Source organism: Kwoniella dejecticola, chromosome 4 (assembly GCF_000512565.2).
Source record: "Kwoniella dejecticola CBS 10117 chromosome 4, complete sequence".
Classification (NCBI taxonomy): Eukaryota; Fungi; Basidiomycota; class Tremellomycetes; order Tremellales; family Cryptococcaceae; genus Kwoniella; species Kwoniella dejecticola.
In genome coordinates, this window is record NC_089304.1 from 1,182,720 (window position 1) to 1,206,952 (window position 24,233).

At 48.4% G+C, this 24,233-nt stretch overlaps 5 protein-coding genes across 5 annotated transcripts; 3 read left to right on the plus strand and 2 right to left on the minus strand.

Moving 5' to 3' along the window:
- Positions 1 to 2,608: 2,608 nt before the first annotated feature.
- On the plus strand, positions 2,609 to 6,745 carry I303_103714 (uncharacterized protein; the record flags this gene model as incomplete). The annotated part of the gene is made up of 10 exons (XM_018407048.1): positions 2,609 to 2,795; positions 2,936 to 3,158; positions 3,292 to 3,583; positions 3,713 to 3,928; positions 4,021 to 4,232; positions 4,313 to 4,413; positions 4,481 to 5,698; positions 5,799 to 5,974; positions 6,087 to 6,228; positions 6,315 to 6,745. The coding sequence occupies 10 exons, from the start codon at positions 2,609 to 2,611 to the stop codon at positions 6,743 to 6,745; spliced, it is 3,198 nt and encodes a 1,065-aa protein (XP_018263856.1).
- Positions 6,746 to 7,296: 551 nt separating this feature from the next.
- I303_103715 (uncharacterized protein) lies at positions 7,297 to 13,636 on the minus strand (the record flags this gene model as incomplete). The annotated part of the gene is made up of 14 exons (XM_065968829.1): positions 7,297 to 7,373; positions 7,476 to 7,710; positions 7,888 to 8,225; positions 8,283 to 8,712; positions 8,853 to 8,870; positions 9,140 to 9,405; positions 9,449 to 9,488; positions 9,562 to 9,687; positions 9,746 to 9,947; positions 10,033 to 11,531; positions 11,591 to 11,663; positions 11,721 to 12,077; positions 12,251 to 12,838; positions 13,188 to 13,636. 14 exons carry the CDS (start codon positions 13,634 to 13,636, stop codon positions 7,297 to 7,299), a joined length of 4,698 nt encoding a protein of 1,565 aa, XP_065824901.1.
- Positions 13,637 to 15,272: 1,636 nt separating this feature from the next.
- On the plus strand, positions 15,273 to 19,032 carry I303_103716 (trehalose-phosphatase; the record flags this gene model as incomplete). The annotated part of the gene is made up of 9 exons (XM_065968830.1): positions 15,273 to 15,969; positions 16,029 to 16,526; positions 16,592 to 17,084; positions 17,162 to 17,621; positions 17,793 to 18,083; positions 18,236 to 18,312; positions 18,381 to 18,448; positions 18,511 to 18,632; positions 18,757 to 19,032. 9 exons carry the CDS (start codon positions 15,273 to 15,275, stop codon positions 19,030 to 19,032), a joined length of 2,982 nt encoding a protein of 993 aa, XP_065824902.1.
- A 340-nt stretch (positions 19,033 to 19,372) lies between these two features.
- Positions 19,373 to 20,531, minus strand: I303_103717 (uncharacterized protein; the record flags this gene model as incomplete). The annotated part of the gene is made up of 4 exons (XM_018407051.1): positions 19,373 to 19,774; positions 19,986 to 20,169; positions 20,331 to 20,392; positions 20,460 to 20,531. 4 exons carry the CDS (start codon positions 20,529 to 20,531, stop codon positions 19,373 to 19,375), a joined length of 720 nt encoding a protein of 239 aa, XP_018263859.1.
- A 390-nt stretch (positions 20,532 to 20,921) lies between these two features.
- On the plus strand, positions 20,922 to 24,089 carry I303_103718 (uncharacterized protein; the record flags this gene model as incomplete). The annotated part of the gene is made up of 10 exons (XM_018407052.1): positions 20,922 to 21,134; positions 21,213 to 21,508; positions 21,568 to 21,750; positions 21,818 to 21,940; positions 22,002 to 22,146; positions 22,223 to 22,598; positions 22,666 to 22,815; positions 22,877 to 23,172; positions 23,233 to 23,468; positions 23,540 to 24,089. 10 exons carry the CDS (start codon positions 20,922 to 20,924, stop codon positions 24,087 to 24,089), a joined length of 2,568 nt encoding a protein of 855 aa, XP_018263860.1.
- Between the last annotated feature and the right edge of the window lie 144 nt (positions 24,090 to 24,233).

Sequence of the window (24,233 nt, forward strand, 5' to 3'; positions counted from 1 at the left end):
CTCAATGATGGGTTGTCCCTTTCATCGATCAACTTTGATGGTTGATGGCTAATGAAGTCACATACTCACCTATAGGCCGTGTTTTAGTCTTTTCTCAGTCATGGATACAAGGATTGCTGCATTCCTTTCCTATATCTATAGCTTCCAAGTGATGGGATCCGGTTATATCAAGTTGAGGCGATGCCAAGTGTTGTATGCTTGGCTGGTCGATAGACTCATGCAAAGATGCTGAAATGTCAAGTATGCTACGTATTGATTGATTCTTGTCGATCCCCGTGATCACCACCCACCAAGCCAAGAGGTGGAGGGAACGTCTTGTCCTCTGCGATATCGATAAATTTGTCTTGAATCCTTTCTTGAGCAGAAGCGTAAGATACTCGTAGTCCGTCGATGCTGGTGGCGAAAGCACAGGAATGCACAGATGCTTTGTTCCGTATGACGACGCAGGAAGATTTGCAGGATGAGACGAGCCCGCCGAGATGAAGCTTTAGGTTGGATCTAAGTGTGCCTTGCCTTGATTTGTCGACCGACTAACCGGTCTTTCGAGTATCCTCGCAAGAGAATAATCCCAAGAAATTGAGCTGTCGAGTATGATTGCCCCTTTCAATTATGGACAGAGGAGATGAGATGAGGTCAAGCAGAGCGAAGAAGTGATGTTCGATGACGACGATGAAGCCTGTACTACGAACATCGACAATCAAGACGCTATTCGGAATGCTTCTGCACTCGATTTTCGCAGCATCAACAGCAGGATACCGTACATCTATAGGCGTAGACCGACGTCACTCAGTAATGGTGAAGGCCTAGCTAGGGGTCAATCCATGTGCTCAGCAAGCCAAACTAATCAATTTTACGCATTTTTCGAGTGTAAGACCCTGAAATTACAGTATAAAACGTCTATATGACCATCCCGCTTTCCTCCTCTTCCTATTCGCTCGTCACATCAATTATCTATGCATCTATACATAGATCCTAAGTAGCTTTTACCACGCACATACGGATGCAAAAGATTATTACGTGCGTAATACCTTCCACACCGGTGCGCCGAAGCACACACTGAGTGACCCCGTAACACACGCCCACGTCCACCTTCTGATTATACAGCTATACAACCAGACTAAAAAAGATCCGGTGTTTGGAAGAGATCTGGACTATCGCTAAATTTGATTAAACTGGTTCGGCTTTAGGCTCAAAAAGTTTACGTTAAGCATACTGTGGGGCTATGGCAATGAAAGCCAGTTGGGTTCGGCATCTGTAACTTCCCAGTCAAACATGGCTCAATCAGAAGCGGCAGAAGTTGCGTTCCTCGGCAGCGCGCAGCTACATACGAGCGCAACCGATGCGAGGTCCGCTCCCGCCAAGCAGGACAAAGGCAGCTGCAGTACAGAAAGCACCGGATACCGTTTCTATCTCTTGACCACTGGATATATATCAAATCACGGACGGCAGCCTGCCGATGTCAGCCGCCATAGTGTAGTGGTAGCATGTATCCTTCGGGCTTAAACTCCCGATCGTTTTAACGATCAAATTTGGATGAGGTCTTCGGTTCAATCCCGGATGGTGGCCTTTTTTTGAACATGCTAGTTTTTTACCTTTTCAAACCCAATCCTTTTGCGCGCGTCTCGTCGAAAGGGGTTTTTCCTTAGCAGTACTCGCACTAATAACTGCGCACATCCATTTATGCAGTCTTTGTATCTCTTTCTGCGAGAGCGAAAGTGAGAGCGCGGGACCATACTCGAACTGCAGCGTGGTTCTCAAGAGAAAAAAAGCAACATCGACAGTGGAATAGTCTATACCTAGACCGTCACCCTCTAACGAAAATTCCAAAACTGAGTTCGAAGTCCCCGCACCTCTGTCGCCTGTCGATCCTTGTTCCTTACTCCTCATGTATAACGAATAGGGAGGACCAGAATGGATATCTTGCATGTGCGATAGGAAATCAACTGGCAAGCTACGACCCTGCATGCGAATGCAACATAAAAAGCGAATCAATCCAATTCAATTCAATATCCACCCAGGGTGATCAGCCTTTTCTTTCTTTCTTTCCATTCATTTCGCCTTTCCGTGAAGACCCAAAATCACACCAGAATGCTGAATGCTAAATTGATATACATACCAGGCTGAAGGCTGGACATAATCTCCCTCGACTCGCCTCGTCTTGCAGATCTTACTGATGAGCAAGCTCCAGCTTTAATCCAAGCACAAGCTTTTCCTCCTCGTCATTTGCCGGTCACCTGCAGTACCTGCAACAACAGATGCGGGTTCTGTAAAGTATATGCATTGAATGGAAGTAGAACATAAGGATATGCTGCTGACCTTTCCCTCACCTCTCTCTCTCTTTCTCCCGTACTAACGTTTCTTCTCCCATTTTATCTTTTCGCTCGGTCGCTCGATCGTCAATTGTCTGTTTATTTCCTTACTCATACTGTATTGCTTTATAATAGAGACAGAACCACCTTCGACTGCATTGGCTAGTATCTAGTAGCCACTTCAGTCTCCTTGATCCCACATCACAATTTCATCATTCATCGATACACAGCAATAGATCACCAAAACGATCATAGTCTGCGCACAGGCTCAATTGCCAAAGCAACCACAGCATCCTAGTATGCCCGACTCACCAAGTCCGCCGACGCCCTCCCCGCCTCGGGTGCGGCACTCCCAACGGAGGGGTCAAACTCGATTCGAGAAAGAAGCAGCGGCCACAGGCGGCAAGTCGTCTGCCGATCTACCTGGGGATCCGAAAGTCATTGGTCCATGGAGGATAGGCAGGACTATAGGTAAAGGTGCAAGTGGTGAGTCCGGCATCGCAATCTCTACTCACAACCTCCCGCTCCACCTCTCTTGCAAGGGATTCAATGCGAAACACAGGTTATTTGGTTTGCTGATTGATGTTTCACTTCATCCATTTGTACCAATACTTCATATTTTACAGGTCGAGTGAAAATAGCGAAACATTCGAAAACAGGTCAATATGCAGCTATCAAGATCGTACCCAAACATGCTTTACTCATGACCTCGCGAATGTCCATGGCTAATGCAGGGGCGAAACACGATAAAGCTGTTCTGGGTATAGAGAGGGAAATCGTGATCATGAAACTAATCGATCATCCGAACGTCATGAGTCTGTACGATGTATGGGAGACCGCTAAAGAACTGTAAGTTATGATCGATAGTGATGATCCAAATAACGCAACCTTACCCCACTATCAGCTTGATCACAATCCTGTATATCCTGATCAGTCGAATCGGACATTCGAACAGCGAAAGCTGACTTTGAGTCCTTGGCAGATACCTCGTCCTCGAGTATGTGGAAGGTGGTGAATTATTCGATTATTTGGTATCTCAAGGACGACTACCCCCGGACGAAGCTTCAAGGTATTTCCAACAGATCGTAGCGGGTGTCGACTATTGTCATCGCTTCAACATCTGCCATCGTGATCTGAAACCCGAAAACCTGTTATTGGACGCTGAGAAGAATATCAAGATTGCTGATTTCGGTATGGCAGCGCTGGAACCTAGTGATAAGCTATTGGAAACGAGTTGTGGGAGTCCGCATTACGCGAGTCCTGAGATCGTAGCTGTGGGCATCAAATCCTGGATCCGATTTCTCTTCCATACTCAGGACCTTCCTCTCACCAATCGCGCTCTACGATCAGGGTCGATATCTGTGGAGTAAACATAAGCTGATCAAGTGAGACTGTTTTGGTAGGGGATGTCATATCACGGTGCAGCCTCCGATATATGGTCGTGCGGCGTGATACTCTTCGCTCTCCTGACTGGGAGACTCCCATTCGACGACGAGAACATTCGAGTCCTTCTACAAAAAGTCAAAAATGGTAGATTCGTTGTGCCTGCGGATCTGCCTATCGACGCTAAGGACCTCATCACGCGCATGTTGGTCGTTGATCCGGAAAAGAGGATCACCGTGAGCATCGCACATCTTCCCCAATAACTTGATCTAATCAATCTGTCGTAAACAATTAATGCTAAGTCGACCTGCATTCGCCGCTCTCGCAGATGGCTGAGATCATGCGACATCCGTTCTGCCAAAGAAAACAAGATACCGATTCAGGCAGACGGATCAACCTTGTTGAGCCACCTCGACTGGAAGAGATCGCTCGACCTGTCCGATCCGAACGAGAGATCGATCGAGATATCCTGAGAAATCTGAGAACGTTGTGGAACGGTACTTCCGAGAAAGAAATTGTCATTTCTCTTCTATCGAACGAGTGAGCCCCTCTTTCCGCACTGTCAGCTGTATGATCAACGGATCGTGCGAGGCATGCTAATAGCGTAAGAACAAATGTAGGAAGACGTGGGAGAAAGCATTTTATTTCTTGTTGTTACAATATCGGAATAAGCATTTGGAGAACTTCAATCCCGAGCCTGAATCAAGAAGGGTGTCTACCGGTAAGACTGATATTCACCCCTGCATCAGGCCGACGAGGAACCAAAGAAGCCAATTACTTTTTTACAGACCGATATCGCCGAAGAAAAGCAGAGTCTTCATCTACATCGACTAACAGGCGGACTACTCGTTCAACCACGGCTGCGTCTAACGCGGCGTCAACCCAAACTCAAGGGATCAGTATCAGGAAGGCAGTCCCTCGTGAAGAGCGAGAACGAGACAGACACCGATCTTCAGTGTCTGCAAACAAAGACAAAGATAAAGATCGGACCGAAGACGAAGAAAATGCCAATCCTTATACCACTACAACTACGACAGCTACCAGACCTGCTCCCGTACCTATTCCAGCTGTTGTGATTGGTAAAACACCAGCAACACCGACTTCATCCGGAGCTGGAACGTCCAGGGTTGCTGGACCTCGACCTATTTCCACTGAGCTTCAAGATCGTCTGATCAACAATAACAACTATAATGGCAACGGCACTTCCTCCAGTCCAAGGACACCAGCTCATCTCGAAAAAGTAGCTGAACAGCCATCGACAGTCACTCCTCTTGATCCCAGATTACCTAAGATCACCTTACAGAAACCTACGCCAGGCTCTACAGGTAGTGGAAATGCTGGAAAAGGTCTAGGCTTGAACCTCAATATCGTCATCCCCCCTTCACCCACTCCAGGAAACACGAGTAATTCCGAGGCATATTCTGCGCCTCCTTCGCCTTCACCATCCCCAATTTCGCCTACCGCAGCTACAGCCGTCGGACTGGGTATGACCATGTTCCCACAACTTCAAGCCCAAGGACAGGGATTAGGCAATATCAATGTCCCACAAGTACAGGATGCGGCCTTGCAGAAGTTTTTTCATGATATAGCAGAACAACTGCAATTGATCGGATCGGCTTCTCCGCGATCATCGATCATAGTCAATACGCCCTCTCCATCTGCTACGCCCAGTCCGGCGTTATCTCAAATCGAAGAAAGGATCATCACCCCTACTACGCCGAACATGAACATGAATACGAATAACAAGATTGATCATACCCCGGTGCCGAAGACTATGGCTGTCAACGGACCCAGACCGACTCAACGAAGGAGTATGACAGAGCAACCTGTGCCCAATACCGCCCCGAAGCCTGAGATCACCAAGCGAAGATCTTACCTCGGCGACTCGACTCAGCGGGAAACCAATCAAGCGAATATCCAGATTCAGCCGCAGAGATTCTCCACTGGGTTTAATGAGAAGGTCAGGAAAGTCTCCAATGGGAGCGAGAAGAAAAGGAGGTCTAAGCGTGAGTCGTGCCGTTGGCTCATACCAATGCGTTCTCGCTTGCTGCCTCAATACTGTTGGTGCTTACTGACCTGTTGTTCTGGTTTACACTGTCGTAACAGCTGCACCTCTTGATCTATCACCTAAAATTGGCTCAGAGTTACTCTCACCGACAGGCTCACCGTGGCTCTCGACCCCGCCACTAGGTAGTCCCTTGCCGCCTTCACCTCTATTGGTCGGGACTTCCGGAGAAGTGAAGACTTCTTGGTTCTCCAATCTGTTCAGCTGGAAACCTGCCGTGCGTACTTTCGAAAAAAACCCATATCATGATATCTCCGTCTCATACTGTATTGTTCGATCGACGGCTGACTGGCATATTCGCTGATACACTATATGATACGGTATTGCAGACTTTCACACTGATCTCGGCGGACGACTGTGCCAGCTCTCGGGCAGAATGTATCAAGCTCCTTGAATCCTTTGGCGCAAGTGTCATCTTGGAAGATGCAGATGGGTGGGGTGTGCTGAAATGCAGAATAGACGAGATCAGGGGTGAGTCCCCCTTGTCATTCTTATCCCGGTTTTTCCTTGCGCTAGTAACACCAAAAGGGGATGCTGATCTTTGTGCCCTGCTTCAGACGTATCAGGCATCATCATACCCAAATCCGTCCGATTCCGAATCGAATTCCTCCCACATACAACTCCCGTTCTCGGGACGAATACGCCGAACCCTAATTCACCTATACCTGGAAGTCCGGGTCCCAGTACGGGTAGTGCTGGGGGTCGATTGGGATTAGGATCAGGAATAACGACGACGAGCATGACGATGGTACAAGAAAAAGGAGCTTTATCGTCTTTCAGAGCAGTATATGGACGGATCAGATCTGAATGGAGATTGGATTCCTTGAAATCGCCTGCTATTTCAACGCATTCGAGGTTCTCGTCGCATCAAGGCTCTCACATTAATGGTCAGACGGCAAGTGCGCATGGCGGTGGGGTTTCGCCGATGGCTTCTCCTGCTTTGGATGGACTGCACGCCCAGACTCAGGCTCAGGCTATATGGAGCTAGATCTTGAGTAGAGGTAATCTGTTTGTTTTGTTGACCCTGTTGCCATTGTACAGTAGGTAAAATGGCACATGGATTACTGACAGGCACGAAGGAGTAATGGAGTATGCAGGAAAGGCAACTATATACTATACAATCTGTTCATGTTAAGATCCACTCCGTTGACGAGATGGAGAAAAAAGATAATTACATAAATCAAATTGAGAATTACGAGTAGACACGGTTGATACGACCCGAAAATTGAACGAAGAATCGAAGTTGTAGTGGTCCCAGAAGTACTTGTATAATATAATCACATAGAATCGGTACAGTATAAACGAATCGATCTTTCTCTTCATGTATACATTGACGAATAAACGAATCTTGATCAATCTTCGCTCTGTTCCCAGATACTCACAAGATCTTACCAAATCTGACCAGATTTCTTACCGGCAATTCCACAAAACCAAAACCATTCCGTGTATGAACCTTACAGTTCAACTTGATTCATCACTCAGATGTCTGTTGGTAAATGAAGTAGACGTCGACCCTGCATTGTGTCACCTGTGGAAATCCTATCGTCTGATAGTGTTCTCCCTCCCACTTTCAGGTTCAGTCACCTCCTCGATCGGAGCCACGGACGCCGCGTAAGCTACATCATATATGTTAACAGCAGAACAACGTCAATTGCTGTGAATTCCATGACCTTTTGATGGATAAATGACGGCAATTCAAGACAGTCCAAGAAACTCACTGCTCGCTCGATTCGTCCTGGTCGGTGCTCTACTAGCTGGAAGGGGATACATCCTAGGATCAACTCCCCCACTTCCACCACCATTGCCATGACCGTTTCCGTGACCATTGCCGTTACCATTGGTTGGCACGGGTTTTCTGTATGATTTCCTGGTGGAGGGGACTTTTGACGGGGGCGTTCTATGTGTCTGGGTCGATCTGGGTGCTCCTCTAGGTTCGTCGATATCGGGTTCAGACTGATGCGAGTCAAACCAAATTCGGCCGTCAGCTCCGATCTACATTGGGATTTGCATTTGCGAGATTGAGATTATGCTTGGGCATGCGGTAATTTGCACAACACCATATCGTATGTACCTCGCAGGGCGAGTCAACGGATCAAGGCGAAAATAATAACCAAAAAACCCCACACTCACATCAACGACAGTCCGCATGTCATACATCGTCCCCCCTCCTCTAGGTAGTGGCACATTCGCAAAATCGATCGACCGTACTTGAGGAGGTATGCTCGGTACATGTGTAGCTGGACCTGCGAATTCAGCGGCAGGGGGACTAGTAGTATATGCGGTCGGAGCTATACTTCTCGAAGGTGGCAGAGGGATTCCTCTTGGAGTTTTAGTTTCACTTCCTTTGCTCATGTTACCATTGTCGTTACCAGGGATGGCGGTGTAAGCTGTCGGGGCGGTGGATTTGGAAGGCGGTAAAGGGAATTGGAAAGGTTGTTTCCCGCCAACACCAGTATAAGCGGATGGAGCTTTTGATCTAGGTCCATTCGGATGCTGAGTCGGTGCCGTACTGTGCAATCATTTACCAACCAGAGAGACAGAATTGCCCTCGCCCATAGGAGCATATTCGGTAGGTTCATGGGTTTTGGTAGGTGGTAAAGGTATTTCTCTCGGGTCCTGAACTTGAGCTTGCGCATATTCAGGGCTAAATCCTGAATAAGCTGTGGGAGCTGTGCTTCGTGGATTCGGAAGAGGTATTTCGTCCGGTCGAGGATCCGTCTTTTCAGTGATGATCACTGTTTGACGGGTCGTTCCTGGACGAGGGGGCGTATCGAGGTTGATCGGTTGTCTGCCTCCTTTTGTCAAATGGGTGATCTCCGTCCGAGCGGGAGAATGAGCGATGGGTGCTGAGACCGGCTGAATCGGCTGAGACTGAGCTTGGGTCTGTGCTTGAGGCGTTCTAGGTGAGTTTGGGAAATATGCGGAAGTTGGATGATTCGATCTCGAGTGGGAGGACTATGTTTCAGTTGTGGCAATACGATCAAAGGCATGGTTTTCACGGGGAGAAGAACACAGAGGACAGAACTCTTGGTAAGCTTTCATTCTTTCTGTCTTCAGACTTGACGGATACTTGGTATTCTTGAATATGGACGTACGGGAGGCTGAATCGTTATCTGCAGATAGCCGTAAGCCATAGCCGTCGTGAGTTTACATCGTTTTGATTATTCGATGATATGTGATCAGGCGAAATCCAAATTAAGAATCGTCAATAGTCAACATGGCCAGTCAAGTGACACAGATGCGCAGAACCAGTATATGGTGAGAGGGACATGTCGAAATGCCGATGAAAAACATTATATGATATAAGTATGCATGTAAAAAAAACAAGAACTACATATAAGCTACTTTATCTATACCAGCTTGATCGTTTGGCATTACGTACAGTAGGAGCCTGCATTCTTCCACTATCACTTCCCACACCGCTCAGACCCAACGCACTCGTTCGCGGACCTTGGACATCTTCTACTCCCCCACTCACAGCCACAGGGGCCAGCTGAGGCGGCACGTAAATATCGTGTGTCTTCGGCGGGTGGTACGTCGATTCCGGTTCAGGGAGGTGTTCGGATCGAGCGGCGGCCGGATCTCGGTGGTGGAATAACGACGAAAAGCTATGTCGTGGTTTGTGGCCTTGCCCGTGGCTCCTCTCTGCTTGAGCCGGATGAGGCTCGGAGAAAGTCTTGTTGGGTCCAGCAAGTGGTCGGATCGCCTCCGAGCGGCTGTGGCATGACAGGCTGAGCAGAATATTAGCGACATGCTGCTACTTCGAGTACTGGATCGAGGTCCGTGAGAAGCAACAAGACTCACCATTGGTCGATGCCTCATATTGGGCATACTGGGCGGCGGACGAGGAGCTCGACCGTTTTGAGAGGGCGCTTGTCTCATCATGTGAGGTGGGGGCATGCCGTTATGAGACGACATGGGCGGAGGTCCCTATAGATTCCGTGTAAGCTGACTACACATCAGACGTTGAAAGAAACCCGCGACTTACCTGCGCGTGAGGATGTTCGTGCAAGTGTTCCTCCTCGTCCTCTTGGATTCCAGGCAGTTCACTTTCCAAGTCCATGTCGTTCCTCAGTGCTCCTGCTACTCTACTTCGTGCAGAATTTCTTCCGCTTCTAGCAGGGGTGCGATTAGCGGATCGTCCGCCATATTGGGAATTAGGAGACTGCACATTGGAAACATCTCTTGATCTACGTCAATATGAAGTCAGCTTTTTCTGGCACTTGCGGAATGCAAGAAACTGGTCTGGCCAAAACGCTTAAGATGAACACTTACGAAGGCAAGCCAATGCCGGCTGGATCGACAGAGCCATAACTAGTATTTCTGGAGTGTGTCTTGATGGGGAACGCAGGATACCTATCTCCATCCGGGATCTGACTTTGTCTCATAGCATGTGAATTATGAAGTCCTTCGGACAAACTCAATCGCCTGTTCATCTTCTGACTGTTATTGAGGCTCTGATTGGGTCTCACCGTTGAAGGTGCTCTTTGAGTATGGCTTCTACCCAAAACTTGGGATGGCGGGAAAGGACTTGGCAAAGGCTTATCAACATTCGATGCCCCATCATCAAAGGTTGATCTCGCTGGAGCATGCGTGGGAGCTTTGGAGTATTCTGTGGGAGGTACAGCGGAAGAATGGATCGTCTTGGATCGAGCTCCTCCCATCATTCTCTTGAGACTGGGATCATGCTCAACCCGTTCGAGATAGCTCTCAGCAGCATGGGGCTGAGCCACTGATTCAGGCTGAGGTACTTGCGGGACAGCTGAGACACCGGTGCGATTGACGGGAGGTAATCTTGTGGCCTGTGCGCGATTGGACAGAGGCGCTTGCGATCTGCCTGGAGTAGTATGGATAGCCGTTGTAGGCGCTCTTGGTGTTCTTTGCGAGATCGTGGGTGGCTGGGGTGGGACAGTTGGCTGTGTATAAGCCGGCACAGTTGAATGCGTCTGCTGGGGTGGATTAGGGGGAAGCTGACTGACACTGACGGGTACAGTCTGCGGAACGACCGATGGGGCAGTCTGGGCTATCGGTACCATGACGGGCACCATCATTGACTGGGTCATCGGTGCCATTTGAGGCGGAGTCGGCTGCTTGGCGGTGGCCATACCCGTATGCTGAGGCATCATGGGTTGACCTGTATGTTGCGGCATGAGAGGGGCCGTTGAAGGCTGTCCAGTATGTTGAGGCATCAGACTTTGGCCTGCAGGTGCATTCATGTATTGAGAAGCAGCACCCGTTTGCTGTGGTAGTGATGTCGGAGCCGTCTGACCGGGAGTTTGATGAGGTATAGGAGCTACTGACTGTCCAGGCGTCTGCATAGCCGGCATCGGCTGCATTACAACACCGGTCGTTGATTGCTGAACCGGTTGAGGCATTTGCATCTGTCCAGCTGGCTGAGCTGCATATTGAGGCTGAGGCTGTTGCCCTTGCTGAGGAGGTGTAATCTGTTGTTGACCTGGTTGTTGATGCTGAAATTGAGGGAATGTTCCGGGATTCTGAGCAAAGTATTCCATCATCTGAGCAATACTCTGCATTTGAGCTTGAGCTCCAGGAGACATCGGTTGTGGCTGCTGCCATTGCTGCTGAGGTTGTTGTTGCTGAGGCTGCTGGGCTTGTTGTTGGAAGTACTGATTGGTAGGTGATTGTAAGAACATCGGAGTCTGAGCCTGCATCATAGGTGTCTGATGCAAGACTGCCCCTGGTACATTTTGAACGGGATCGACCCCTGGTATAGGAGGTGAATTGCCCATCCACCTTTCGGCTTCTTGCCAAGCCTAAAGCAGATCTGTCAGCTGATTCGCAATCGATGTAGACGCATACTCAGCTGACATACCTCTGCTTTACCCTCTTCTTTACCTTGGGCTCTCGCTTCACGAACTCTCAAAGCTTCGTGATATTTCCATAATCTACAAAACCGTATCTCAGCCTTATCCGTCAAATTGGACCAGGTTAATACGACTTACTTATCTCTTGCCTCCTCAAAGCATCTCTGAATCCTTCTCTTCTCTTCATCGCTGTTCTTCCCCTCATCTCTTGCCCGACGAAGCGCACGCACAGCACTAGCCCACTCATTCTGATAATTCTTCATTTCTTCCTCCTTGATACCTGCTTCTTGCTCTATCTGCGTTCGGGCCACCTGTTCAGCGATCAACCTAGCTTGAAGCTCCCTCAATTGTTTCTCAGCAGCTTCCAGCTTGGTAGCGGTAGTCGCCAGGCTCTGCGCCTCGTGAATTTGTCGTTGTAATTCTTGCATATGTTCCTGATTTCGGTTTGATTCCTGCCTGAGTAATCTATCTCGATGATCGTACATGTCTCTTCCCCTAGAACAGGACATTGGGACTCTCAGCGGACTGTTTCAGGCAAGCTCTAGCTGAAGCGACCAATGACGATGAATCGGAAGGATGTGAAGGAGATCACAAAGGATGTATTGAGTCACGGAAGGATAGTCGGAGTCAGGGACATAGGCAGTGGAAAAAATAGCATCTCGACTCACATGTCACCCCTTGTCCACACACTTGTGGGACCGATAGTCATCTCATCTTCGAAACCTCCTGCTCCGGTATGAGGAGTTCTAGCGGTGATATCGTCCTGCGACCACACACTCGCGCCGTCACCTGGAGCATTCTCGTACGCTTCCTCAGGATTGGGTACGATAGGCTGGCCCCCTTCGCCTGGGTCAACGTTCGTCCCTCCCCGTCGCTGGCTCCGTGCAGCCGTGGACGGTGCACGAGCAGGTCGATACATGCTGATGGAATCTCCTGGAGCGAGTTCAGTGACAGAAGAGAAAGCCTGGATCGGATGTTGAAAAGCAGAGTTTGGCGAGAGGAGATGATTCGTTTGAAAGCCTGAGCCAAGTTGAGATTGCGGGGACTGTCGATGTTGAAGATTGGGTGAGATAGGATTGAAGTTGGGTTGTGTGTTGGAAGGGTCTGCCTGGTGTGGTGGTGGTGGAAGAGGCGCAGAAGCGATGTTGAGAGTCGTAGTGGTGGGTGGGGGTTGACGAGGTATTGACGTGTTCAAGGAATCGATTGATGGACCACCTAACCCAAGTGTCTGGAGGCGCTCGTTAAGTGCTTTCAGGCTGTGTGGAAGAAGTGATTCGTGGTTAGCGCAAGATCCCGTCTGGATAAATTACAAGTGTGTGTATGTATCGTATGAACACATCAGACAAGGACTTGGAGAAGGAAGCTCGGTATATAGGATGGATGGGTAAGACAAGGAATGCCTGATGAACATGATGCGATGATGATCGATGGACAATAGGAAGGATGGGATGAGTGATACGTGATCAACGTTGATCCGAGCGTCATTGTTGCAGGGTTCAGTCAAACATGAACTTTACAGGACTTTTGTCATACCGGTTGATTCTGTCCCTTTTCCTTCGCCACCCGAAAGACCGATACCACTAGAACAGACAAAAAGAAACTCACTCTAAGGGTTTACTAGCTCGTTCACTACCTTCAATTCCAAATCCTCCTTCACTCATACTCTTATTGTTGAAGCTTCCCATCCCCGTCCCCATCCCCATTGGGATCTGATACATGAATTCATTTGTCGGGTCCGCATTCTGCATCTTAGTTCGTTTTGTACTGATCGGAATCTTTGCGAATGGGTGGGTTTTGGGTGACAAAAAATCCTCTATCTCACCCAGTAGATTATTGTCTCTTGCCCCAATAGAAGCTAACGAGTTGGAATCGGAATTGGAGTTATTGTTCGAGGTTTCCGTTATTGTGATTGTCGGGTTGGGGTAGATGAATCGATTGTTCTGATCGACTTCTCGGTTGAAGTAGTCTAGGAGATCTTGATGCTGGTGAGAAGGGTATTGTTCTGGGTGATTAGGGATGTTTAAGCCTGTTTCCGGTCGGGATATGGGTACCATTGTCCGTGTGACTGATTTTGGTGTTATCACAAGAACAAAGGGATAATGTCGAGAAGACGTCGGAGAACAAAGGGAATCTTGAAGGAGAAGAAGAGATAGGGAGAAGACAAAAGACTACTGATTGTGTTCCTCCTTACTTTGTCCCAGGCGTTGTTACGATGTGAGTTCTGATTGTACAAGAACTGTGTGGTGAGCAGTGATGAGTGATTTCCCCAAGAACAGAAGAACAGTCAGAAAAACAAAAAGACATGACGAGATATGCTTGTCAGATACCACTGTCAATCAGTCTCTCACTGTGACGGTCAGTACAGACCAGCGTGAGCATATCATTTGTATGGTGTGTATACGCGGTGATCCAAGCTTTCTCTGTCGTTTCAAGGTGATCATGGTGAATTCAGGGTAAAACACACACATACCTTCCTTTCATCAGCTAATGATCGTCCTTTGGCTCTCTTCGTCAGCCGGATGAGGAAGTAAAACAGCTACTTTGATCGCTGTACTGTAACAAGGCGATACTAGCCGGATACAGGACTGGTTCATAGCATGTGCTGGTCTGGGGACTGGGTAGGTCGTCATAGCTACACGCGTAGCATGAAAGGGAGGGGATTCAATCCTTCACCACCAATTGGAACGTACGACGGCGTCACGGTGATCAGAGTCCCAGCAGAAGTAGTGCTTTCGCGTCAGTATCTGATGATCTGGTTCAGCTTTGACGAAGGAATCATCTGTCTTTGATGAATGATTTTCGGTCATCTCGCTCGCAAACTCGTGAAACATGATAGGCTTGAGCGTGACTGACTTCCACTCGAAACCTTGAAACTCTCCATCCGCAATTTGGTGCCACATACATTTTCCCACGGGTGTCCACAATATAATCTACCATCTACGTCATTTTACCCTCTTTGTTCGCAGAGTGCCTTATCATTTCAAAACTGATTTACCCTAATTGGTAATATGACGTTTTTGTTATCAGGGTAACGTATGTAGTTAGTAGATTCCAGACTGACTTGCATAATAGCGTAACAGCGTTCGCACACAGAAGAATTCACGTCTCGACAACAGAAAGAGTAAACCTGAAAGAAAACCGAAAGAAAAGTACTCTTCTTCAACAGTTCACTAGCAGCAAGCACATAGCACATCGCATCAGCTTCCATCTATCCATTTCATCTCATCCTTGTCGTCCTCCTCCTCCTCAGCAGTAAGCCACGAAAAGTCACGACGGCTGTGTGCTAGATTGTAAGTATAGGCACGTTCCTTTCTCATATCCCGCTTCCTCCTCAAGAATTCAGTTGTCAGGCTGAAAGAACGGAAGGACGGTTTCCCATCAAAACACCCATTGTGCTTTATTCCTTTGACATTCCTTTCTTGCTCCGGCCGCTTAACCGAATTGGTCTATCTCATTTATCTTACTGCCAAACTATCTTCGTAGTCTAAGCTTGAAAAGCCAGCCGAAGAAAAGAAGCTGACAGGTATCATTACCCCTAACAGCTCAACTTGTAGTAGCCCTTCGTTGTCCTCACTCAGCGAACGTGCTTCTGATCCTTGTTCTATAAGACCTGTATATCGCTCGTCTCGGACACTTCTTGTCTGCACTCCCTCATTCACTTGTCTTTCCGCCAGTCAAAATCTAGTCAAGATGGATTCCATGCACCCCGACCCAGCGCCTGCCCCTCCCCCTTCCTTGGCCGACATCAAAGCCCAAGTCGACAGACTCGAAGCCTCGCACAAAGCCAAGGGCTTACCCCTATCCGGACGAATTATCCATGTGATGCACCATCTCCCCGTCGAGATCGTTCGGATCGTCCCTGCGGAATCCTTAGAAGCCGGAGGCATGTTGAGCCCACCTATGACTCCCGAATTCAAGCCGGAAGACGTCGAAGCTACCGTCGAATCAGCAGATGCTAAATGGAGGATTCACGCCAGAACGGCTCACCCAGCTTTGGTGTCAGGCATAAAATCGCTGAGTGATACCCACGACCAAATCTTGGTGGCTTGGACAGGAGAAGTCCTCTTACAGCCAGATACAAATGCTTCGCCGCAACCTCCCTCTCAAGCTACTTTCCCTTCCATCGCACAAAACCTCCTAGCTCCTTTCCAGGAGAATCCCACACCTTCACCTACGTCGCCGAGCATGCCTACTCCGCCAAATGAGTCCCCTCTGATGGTCTTTGGCGGCGAGTTCAACGAGCAAGAGAAGAAAGACGTCGAGAAGGAGTTAGAGCGATTTGCGGAAGTCGAGCAGAAGTACGAGGAGGGTTCGAAATTGAAGTACTTGCCGGTGTTCTTGCCGCCTGACGTCAGTAAAGGCCATTATGAAGGCTTCTGTAAGAAGAGTGAGTGGATCCTAGCATCTTTTCTGTGCGCAAGGCTGCGGACTGACGGTCGAGAATAGCTCTTTGGCCATTGTTCCACTATCTCCTTTGGCTAGATTCGACCGCTACCGTCCCTTCACCCGACCCCTCGTGGTTAGCATACCACAAGACCAACCAAATGTTCGCCCAGCGTGTTGCGGAAGTCTACCGACCGGGAGACTTGATCATCTGTCATGACTACCATTTACTCCTTGCGCCCAAGATGATCCGTGAAGCCCTGGGTCAAGTATTCCACCCTAACGCAGGCTGGGGTACGGCTCATCCTTCGCCAGCCGCTCATCATGCCAACAAGCGCTTTGACTGGGACCAGAGCCAAACTCAACAAGCTACCCCTACCAGCGCGAATGAGAAGTCCAAGGCGGGAGAGAAATTGGGTGGTTTCCTATCGAATGTCGGTTCGGCCCTCGGTCAACATCTCAGCGTAGGTGCCGAAGGTCCTGGAACACCTGTCGAGGTCATGATCGGAATGTTCATGCATACTCCTTGGCCAAGTTCGGAGATCTTCAGATGTTTACCTAGTGAGTCACCCCTGATCACACCTCCAAGTGACCGAGCAAAGACTAATCGTATCATATTCTCATAGCTCGACGAGAGATTCTCGATGGTATGCTCGGAGCCAATTTGGTATCTTTCCAAACGTACTCTTATTCCCGACATTTCGTTTCGACCTGTATCAGAGTTTGCGGGTATGAATCTACCCCTGGAGGAGTCGACGCCAACGGACAAGTGACAGCCGTTGGATACTGCCCGATTGGTCTAGACGTCAAGCGAGTCATCCATGATAGGGAATTACCGGGAGTTATCCCTAAGATGGAAGCTTTGAGGCAATTGTACAAGGACAAGAAGATCATTGTTGGACGAGAGAAATTGGATGTAGCCAAGGGTGTCTACAACAAGCTTCAAGCTTTCGAGAAGTTCTTACAAGTCTACCCTGAGTGGAGAGGAAAGGTCGTGCTTATCCAAGTTACTACGCCTGCGTTATCTGAATCACCCAAATTGGAAAGGATGACGGCTGAGTTGGTCAGTCATATCAATGGTACTTATGGAAGTCTGGATTTCACCCCTGTCCACCATTAGTAAGTTGCTTTCGTTAGTTTTGCGACTTGTAGGATATTGGGGTCAATACTAACAGAATTGTTGATTATCCACTTAGCCACCAAGCACTGGAAAAAGATGAATATTTCGGATTACTTTCCGTCGCCGATTTAGCGCTCATCACTTCGTTACGAGATGGTATGAACACAACCTCGATGGAGTTCATTTTATGTCAAGACAAGACCAACAAATCGCCTTTAGTCTTGTCTGAATTCATGGGAACAGTCGCATCCTTCCAATCTGCGCTCCAGATCAACCCCCACGATCTCTTAGGTGTAGCGCACGCTATCAACAAGGGACTGAACATGCCAGAAGCTGAAAAGGAAGAACGACATACTTCGTTACTCAACTCGGTGGTCGGTCATACCTCTTACACTTGGGCTGCTACTATACTCAAGCAATTATTGGAGAATGTAGGCGGTGAGCATACAGCTCATCAGACTCCCGCTTTGGACGTTGGGAAGTTCAGTCAGGCATATAAGAATGCGAAGAAGAGACTGATGTTGTTCGACTACGATGTGAGTTTTGGGGTTTTCTTTTTTTTTCTTGGGGGGGAGGGGGGGGGGTAATTTTGTCTTTCACTTGCTTCCCAACTTTCAGTCTCTAATCAGGCAGGCGACGTGATGTTGGAGATGCTTTTGGAGGTAATGGATGCTGATCCTGATGCTGGTTATCTGTGGGTTGAATAGGGCACATTAACGCCAATTGTCAAAGTCCCATCTCATGCTGTACCGACCGAACGGACCCTGAATGCCATCTCGACATTAGCGCAAGATCCCAAGAATGTAGTTTACTTGATATCTGGGCGAGATGGTGATTTCCTCGAAGAGCATTGGGGACATGTCTCGAACTTGGGAATGTCGGCTGAGCATGGTTCGTTCGTGAAGCAACCTGGAGATGAGGATTTCACAAATATGACGGAGGCTTTGGACATGAGCTGGATGAGTGAGGTTGAGGAGATTTTCAAATATTACACCGAGGTGAGTGGTATTTTTCTCTCTCAGATCTCGCTGCACACATATCTCCTGCTCGAATGGAACGTGCCATTTTTTCCGCTTCGACTTGGTCTGAAAATCTCGGGAGTGAGACAAAAGGATCGATGAGCTTATTGGTTGATTGTGTGTGTAACTAGCGAACAACCGGAGCTACGATCGAAGTGAAAAAAGCTTCTATCACTTGGCATTACCGAAATGCCGATCCTGATTTCGGGTGAGTCTGATGATTCAAAATGCTTGAATTGTATCCGAATGGCGCTGATCATGTTTGTGATGGGACAGAGAATTCCAATGTAAACAATGTTTGGATCTGCTTGAGAGTTCTTTGGCGCCTCGACGACCTATCGAAAGTGAGTCAGCTATCATATCACTGCGATTGGCTTGGACACTGAAGCTGATAACGCGATGGTAGTCCTGGTGGGAAAGAAGAATCTCGAAGTCCGACCGCTGGCAGTGAACAAGGGAGAGATAGTCAAGAGGCTGATGTATGAAAACCCTGATGCCGATTTGATATTCTGTGCGGGCGATGACAAGGTGGGTTGGATTTACGTTCTCCTGTGACCCAGATCTGTAATTAAAGCTGCTTTTCGAGGTTATCCGCATTCTTTAACAATGAGAATGAGTACAAAGCTGACCTGTCGATGGTGATTTTTTACAGACCGACGAAGATATGTTCCGATCATTAAGAACCGTTTTCCCACCTGGCGGAGTACACGCTTCCGAACCGATAATAATGAAACCCCCTGTAGCTGTCACCTCGACCCTAGACCCGGAGGAAGTAGCAGAACTCAAAGATGTTGAATTGCATATTCGACCTGATGAGATATTCGCCACGACGGTCGGACCGCCCGCGAAGAAGACGTTGGCGGGATGGCACGTTACGTGTCCTGAGGAGGTTGTGGAGGCTCTGGAAACTCTGTTAGAGTCTCAATAGTGTACTTCAGCTCCACTGTAGAAATTGGATCTCGTGCTGTGTTACGCATCGGCAACGGCCTCGAGCAAGGATTGAATGATGGAATGAAAATAGATGCTGTTTGTTTGATGTCACAACCACGGCTTATAGGTTGGTGGTTTAATGTGTGAAGAGACGGTTCCAAAAGTGAATTTAGGAAGTCGAGTATTATACCAATTGCATGTATACATGATTCTGCCTGGCCGCGTTTTGTGTTATAGAGATATAGTACAAGAGAAGCAATGAAGATGAGCTAGAAACACAGTCGACGCAGTTCATGTGGATTTCTCCATATTTTTTTCAAAAAAGGGGGACTTCCAACCTATTCTTCTCTTATCCTCTTACTGTCCTCTCCACCATTCACTCCATTCGCTCTTCCACCAGCCCCAGCAGAGCCAGAAGTCGCGCCAAGCTGCTCCTGCGCCTCTCTCCCGAAATTCAATCCATCCTTCACTATCCCCTCTACGAGCTCTTTCAACTTCTCATCTGGTTCTTCCCCCGTCTCGGCGCACGCACGCATGATCTTCTCGGCTTCGCGCATCATGTATTCGCTTTGCTCGGTTGTGAAATTTTCCAAAGCCATTTGATTTATCCCTTCACCCTCACCCTCACCCTCTCCTGTTTCACCCGCGCCTTGCTGGGAACGAGGTTGTTGGTCTGCTGGTAAGAGCGAGTAGAGGTAGGACGATATTTGCGGATGGTCTTCTTCTAATTGTTCTGCGGCCTATCGAGACATATCATGTGAAACGAATTGCAGTGGATAGGGCGAGGTAGTCAGTCGAATTGGCATTAGGCATTAACGGCTTGGAGATCGAGCCAAATGATGTGCAAACTCAATTGGAACGGCAGATTGATTGACACCCAGTGCAAGGGGCAAGTTGTAGCTTGCACGTTGCTCGAACAGAGAATGAGAGGAAAAGAGGACAATTACTCACGGTCAATCCATCTTCATTCTTCCAACTTACATCCGCACCGTGCTGAACCAAGAACCGAGCTGCCTCGAGAGTCTCAACCACGAACAAAGGTGTTTCGCCGTCGTCGTCGGGGATATTTATGTCACCCCCTTTGGAGAGGAGGTAGGTGAGTAGTTCGAGATGAGCATAGGAGGATGCTGCGTGCCTAGTCATAGTATCATATATCAGCGTCCTTGCCCTCGTCTTGAGGAATCACAGTCTGTGAGGTATTTGCTGATATACACAACAGGATAGATGCCGTCATGGCATCCGTGCAAGCGGAAGGGCATGAGATGAATCCAGCTGAAGAAGACCGCGCCCGCTCACATGGGTGTGTACGAATTCGAGTCTTTATCGTTCGGTGACATCCCTTCGCTCTCGATCAGATACTGCGGAAATCGCAGAACGACATCAGTTCGTGAAGCAAGAATGTTATCGTAGGGAAGCCCAGCTTACTTGCACTCTCTCGATGTCACCATCGCTTGAGGCGACCCATAAGTTCTTGTTGGATGAGGAAGCTTGTACCATGGTGCGAGGGGGATTTGGGAATACTGTTCTTCCTTTCTTTGGTGAGGTTATGTGATAGCTTGGGCTGGGTCTTTGTACAATGTAAGGAGTCGTCAAGTCAGCTATTCTTTTAAATGGCGAAAAGGTAGCAATAGTTCCCATTCATGTAGCTGGTATGGTGGCGACCAACGTGAACCTCAGCCGGTAGATATGAAAATCATCGATAAGATAAGTGATGATGTCATCGTATTATTACCTGGTGCTTAGAGGGAGGGTGTGCTGGCGAAGACGATGGTGATGATGATGGTAATGACGGTAGTACAATACTACCTGTTCGTCTATGCTATCATATGGTACTACAACCTTCCCTCATTGCGTTAGTGCCGTAGTGCTGCCTGATCTGTCGGCGACATGTCGACCCAACTCATTTCACAGATACGCACAATCTCACAACCGCCTTCTGTCGCCCTCCAGACAGAACAAGTCAGATCCCACATAGATGCACAATTCGGAGATCTTGACTCCCTGCTCTATCCAGTCGCTGGACCTAGTAAGCGGCGAAAGCGGAACTTGGAAGAAGAGATACAGTATTGGGAAGAGAAAGAACTGAAAGCGTCTCAAGAGGTTAGCAGCCCCCATTACCACTTATACAACATCTCTTCTCACGCAAACTCGCTTATAGCTGATGATTGTCGTATAAAGCTTGAAGAGACTAGCAAGACTCTGCCTCTGCAGATCGAGCAGACTCAGGAGAAATTACAAGCCCTCCTGAGCTCTGCACAGGATCTGTCGTTACAACGATACTCCATAGCGGATAAAATTGCAAATCTCGTATCTGAGATCTCCTCGCCGTTGCTCACTCCTGCGAATGACGCGCCGAGTGACGCAAAGCAGGGAGAAAGTATTCTGGGTCAACTTGAAGTGCTGCAAGGTGAATTGAGCAGACTCGAAGCTGGACTACAATGGGCTCAAGTACTGGAACAGGTCATCATACTCAGGTCAGCTTATATCCCGTTGTATTGCCCCGGGTGTGTTAGCTGATTTGAAGAGAATATAGCGAAAAGGTCCTAGATCCGAACTCGCATAGACCATCACCATTAGCCGCTCTGCCGCATTATCGTGAGCTTAACGATTTGATAGAAAGGCTGCAGAGCAGTCTACCGCCTGAGATGGCTTTGATGCGCGTGGTCATCGAGGTCAGAGAGCGTACTTGGCAAGCATTGAAAGATCCCATGTCGGAGTGAGTCCTGTTCTGCGTGGATTCTTCTTACCTCTACTTCGCCATAGGCTGATGGCTACCTCTTTAGGAATCTCCTCAAAGCCTGCGAGCCGCTAGGATGGCCGAAGAAAGTTACTTATGAGTCGGTATCGGCGGAAGATCGAAGGAGGTTTGAAAGTGCTTTCAAGGATTTACTGTATCTTCAAGCAGAGTGAGTTGACTCCCTTCAAGTCTACTCTAAGCATGCAGCTGAAGAGGTCGTGCGCGTTCAGAGGAGAAGATCTGCACGGAGAAGAGCGACCAGCTCATTGGTCTGCAGGTAAAGGTCTGTATCCTCTCCAAGCTATGATCAAACCTATAGAGTTGAGGTTCCAGTATCATTTCATGGGTAAGAAGGGCACAAATCGGGTAGACAAAGTGAGCTCTTGCGCAAACAGGACAGAACCAATGACCTCAGCTGACCTTGCTTCCACTTGACACTCAAAACGTATAGCCGGAATGGGCTTTCGCGAATATACTGGATCAGATATACGAGCACCAATCTTTCCTTTCGTCCTACGCCCAACGACTCGCCTCTTCGGCAGGATACGAAGATATTGATGTGAAGTCTGAGTTCACTCTGCTGTCATTCCCGATACTCCTTTCTTTGCTCAGGAATCGGATTCCTCATCTGCTCGATCATCCAGCTTTGCTGGCTCACACGGTATATCAAACTGTCATTTTCGACGAAGCTATCAAAGAAGGCGGGTTCCAGCTGGACTCGACATCGTTGTTCGAAGACAGAGAGTCTGCACCCTGGGAAGGACTGAGCGGAGTGATTCTGAGGGAGAAAGACTGGTTCGAGAGGTGGTTACAAGGTGAAAAGAAGTGTACGTTTAGCTGTGGTCCCCAACCAATCACCTCAGCTGGTACGGACACTGATGTAGTGCATTATAGTCGCCGACAATCAATTGAATGAGATTATCTCTTCTCCCGAAGCCTGGACGATAGGCGATGAAGTCAACGAGGATGAGGAAGGTCAGTCAAGCGGGCTGAGACCTACTATCAGCGGAAGGCAGGTCAAAGCTCTTGTAGAGCAGATCACAGGTATGTCATGCCGATCTCTGACCATAGACGATTTGAAATCTGATTGGACCACCTTATGTAGACCGCTACGCGCCTCTACCTGACTTAACGTATAAACTCCCCTTCTTACTGTCTGTACAATTACCAATCCTCCAAACATATCTGTCCCGTATTTCGGGATCGCTCGACGCCTTCGAGACTCTGTCTTCGGCATTTGTACGAGCTGTACCCGGAGCACTTGCTGGTAATACACGAAGCGGAGTACATATTGACCAAGCCAAGTTGACATCTGGAAAGAATGGGTTGGAGAGATTGATGAAGGCTTGGCTGTCCTCAAAATGGGTTGAAGAGGGTATGCGTAAATGGACCGATGAGCTGGTATGTATGGCTTCTTTTAAGCGCGATCGGGCAAGTGACGCAGCTAATTCGCTTGCCTAGTTCCTCGTGGAGATCTCATCTGATTTAGCAGGATCTCAAGCTTTGAGATACAAACACGCTTCTGATCCACTCCTCCCGTCAGCATTCAAGGGCCCATCGACCGAGACAGACCCCTCAACATCGGTATTCGATATTCTGCTAGAGCGGTATGATCATTTAAGCTCAAGAGCCGAAGAGATGATTGTTAAGCTTATCACGGTCGAGACGGAGAATGACCTGAAGCAGCATCTTACAAGGTAGGTCACGGTGTCGTCTGGCGAGTGCATTTGCACATACAAACAGCTAACACGTTCAATCCACTTTTCAGGAAATGGGATCGACCACCATCGGCTGAACCAACCAACCCTCCTTCGTACCTCTTATCGGCCCTGACGACCTATTCATCCCATCTATCTTCGATTTCAAGCACTCTACCTCCCCTGGTGCTTTCTAGGATATACAGGAAAGTCGTCGACCATATCTCGAATCATATACTCCAGAGAGGCGTCTATGCAGGATGGTCCAAATTCTCAGAATATGGAGGGAAAGATTTGGAGATGGAAATCAAAGAATGGAAAGAAGTTTCATCGTCTTCCATCTCCTCTTCGTCATCGTCAATCCCTGGTCCGGGTTTGGGCGGATTGAATTCGATACTGGCGATAAATATAGATGTACCGTGGAAGAAACTTGAAAATATCTCGAGAGTACTGGCACTGCCTACGGGAGAAGCTAAAGATACGGTCACGTTCGCTCAGGCTATGGCATCTGCCTGGGCGGGAGAAGAGGTGTTGAAAGTCTTTAATGAGAGATTAGGGGTGAGGCTGGGCAAGGAGGAGTTGCAAGGTATTTTAAGGCGTAGAGTGGAATGTTGGCGATAGAGCTGGACATGTATGTCATTGCAGCCCTCACTGATCAGGCTATGATTGTCGCCTCTTGCTGGGACCTTCCTAAGTATATGTATCGGCATAGCTATGCATCGAGCATGACTCTTTGCACATCATTCCAGAATTGCAGTGACAGCC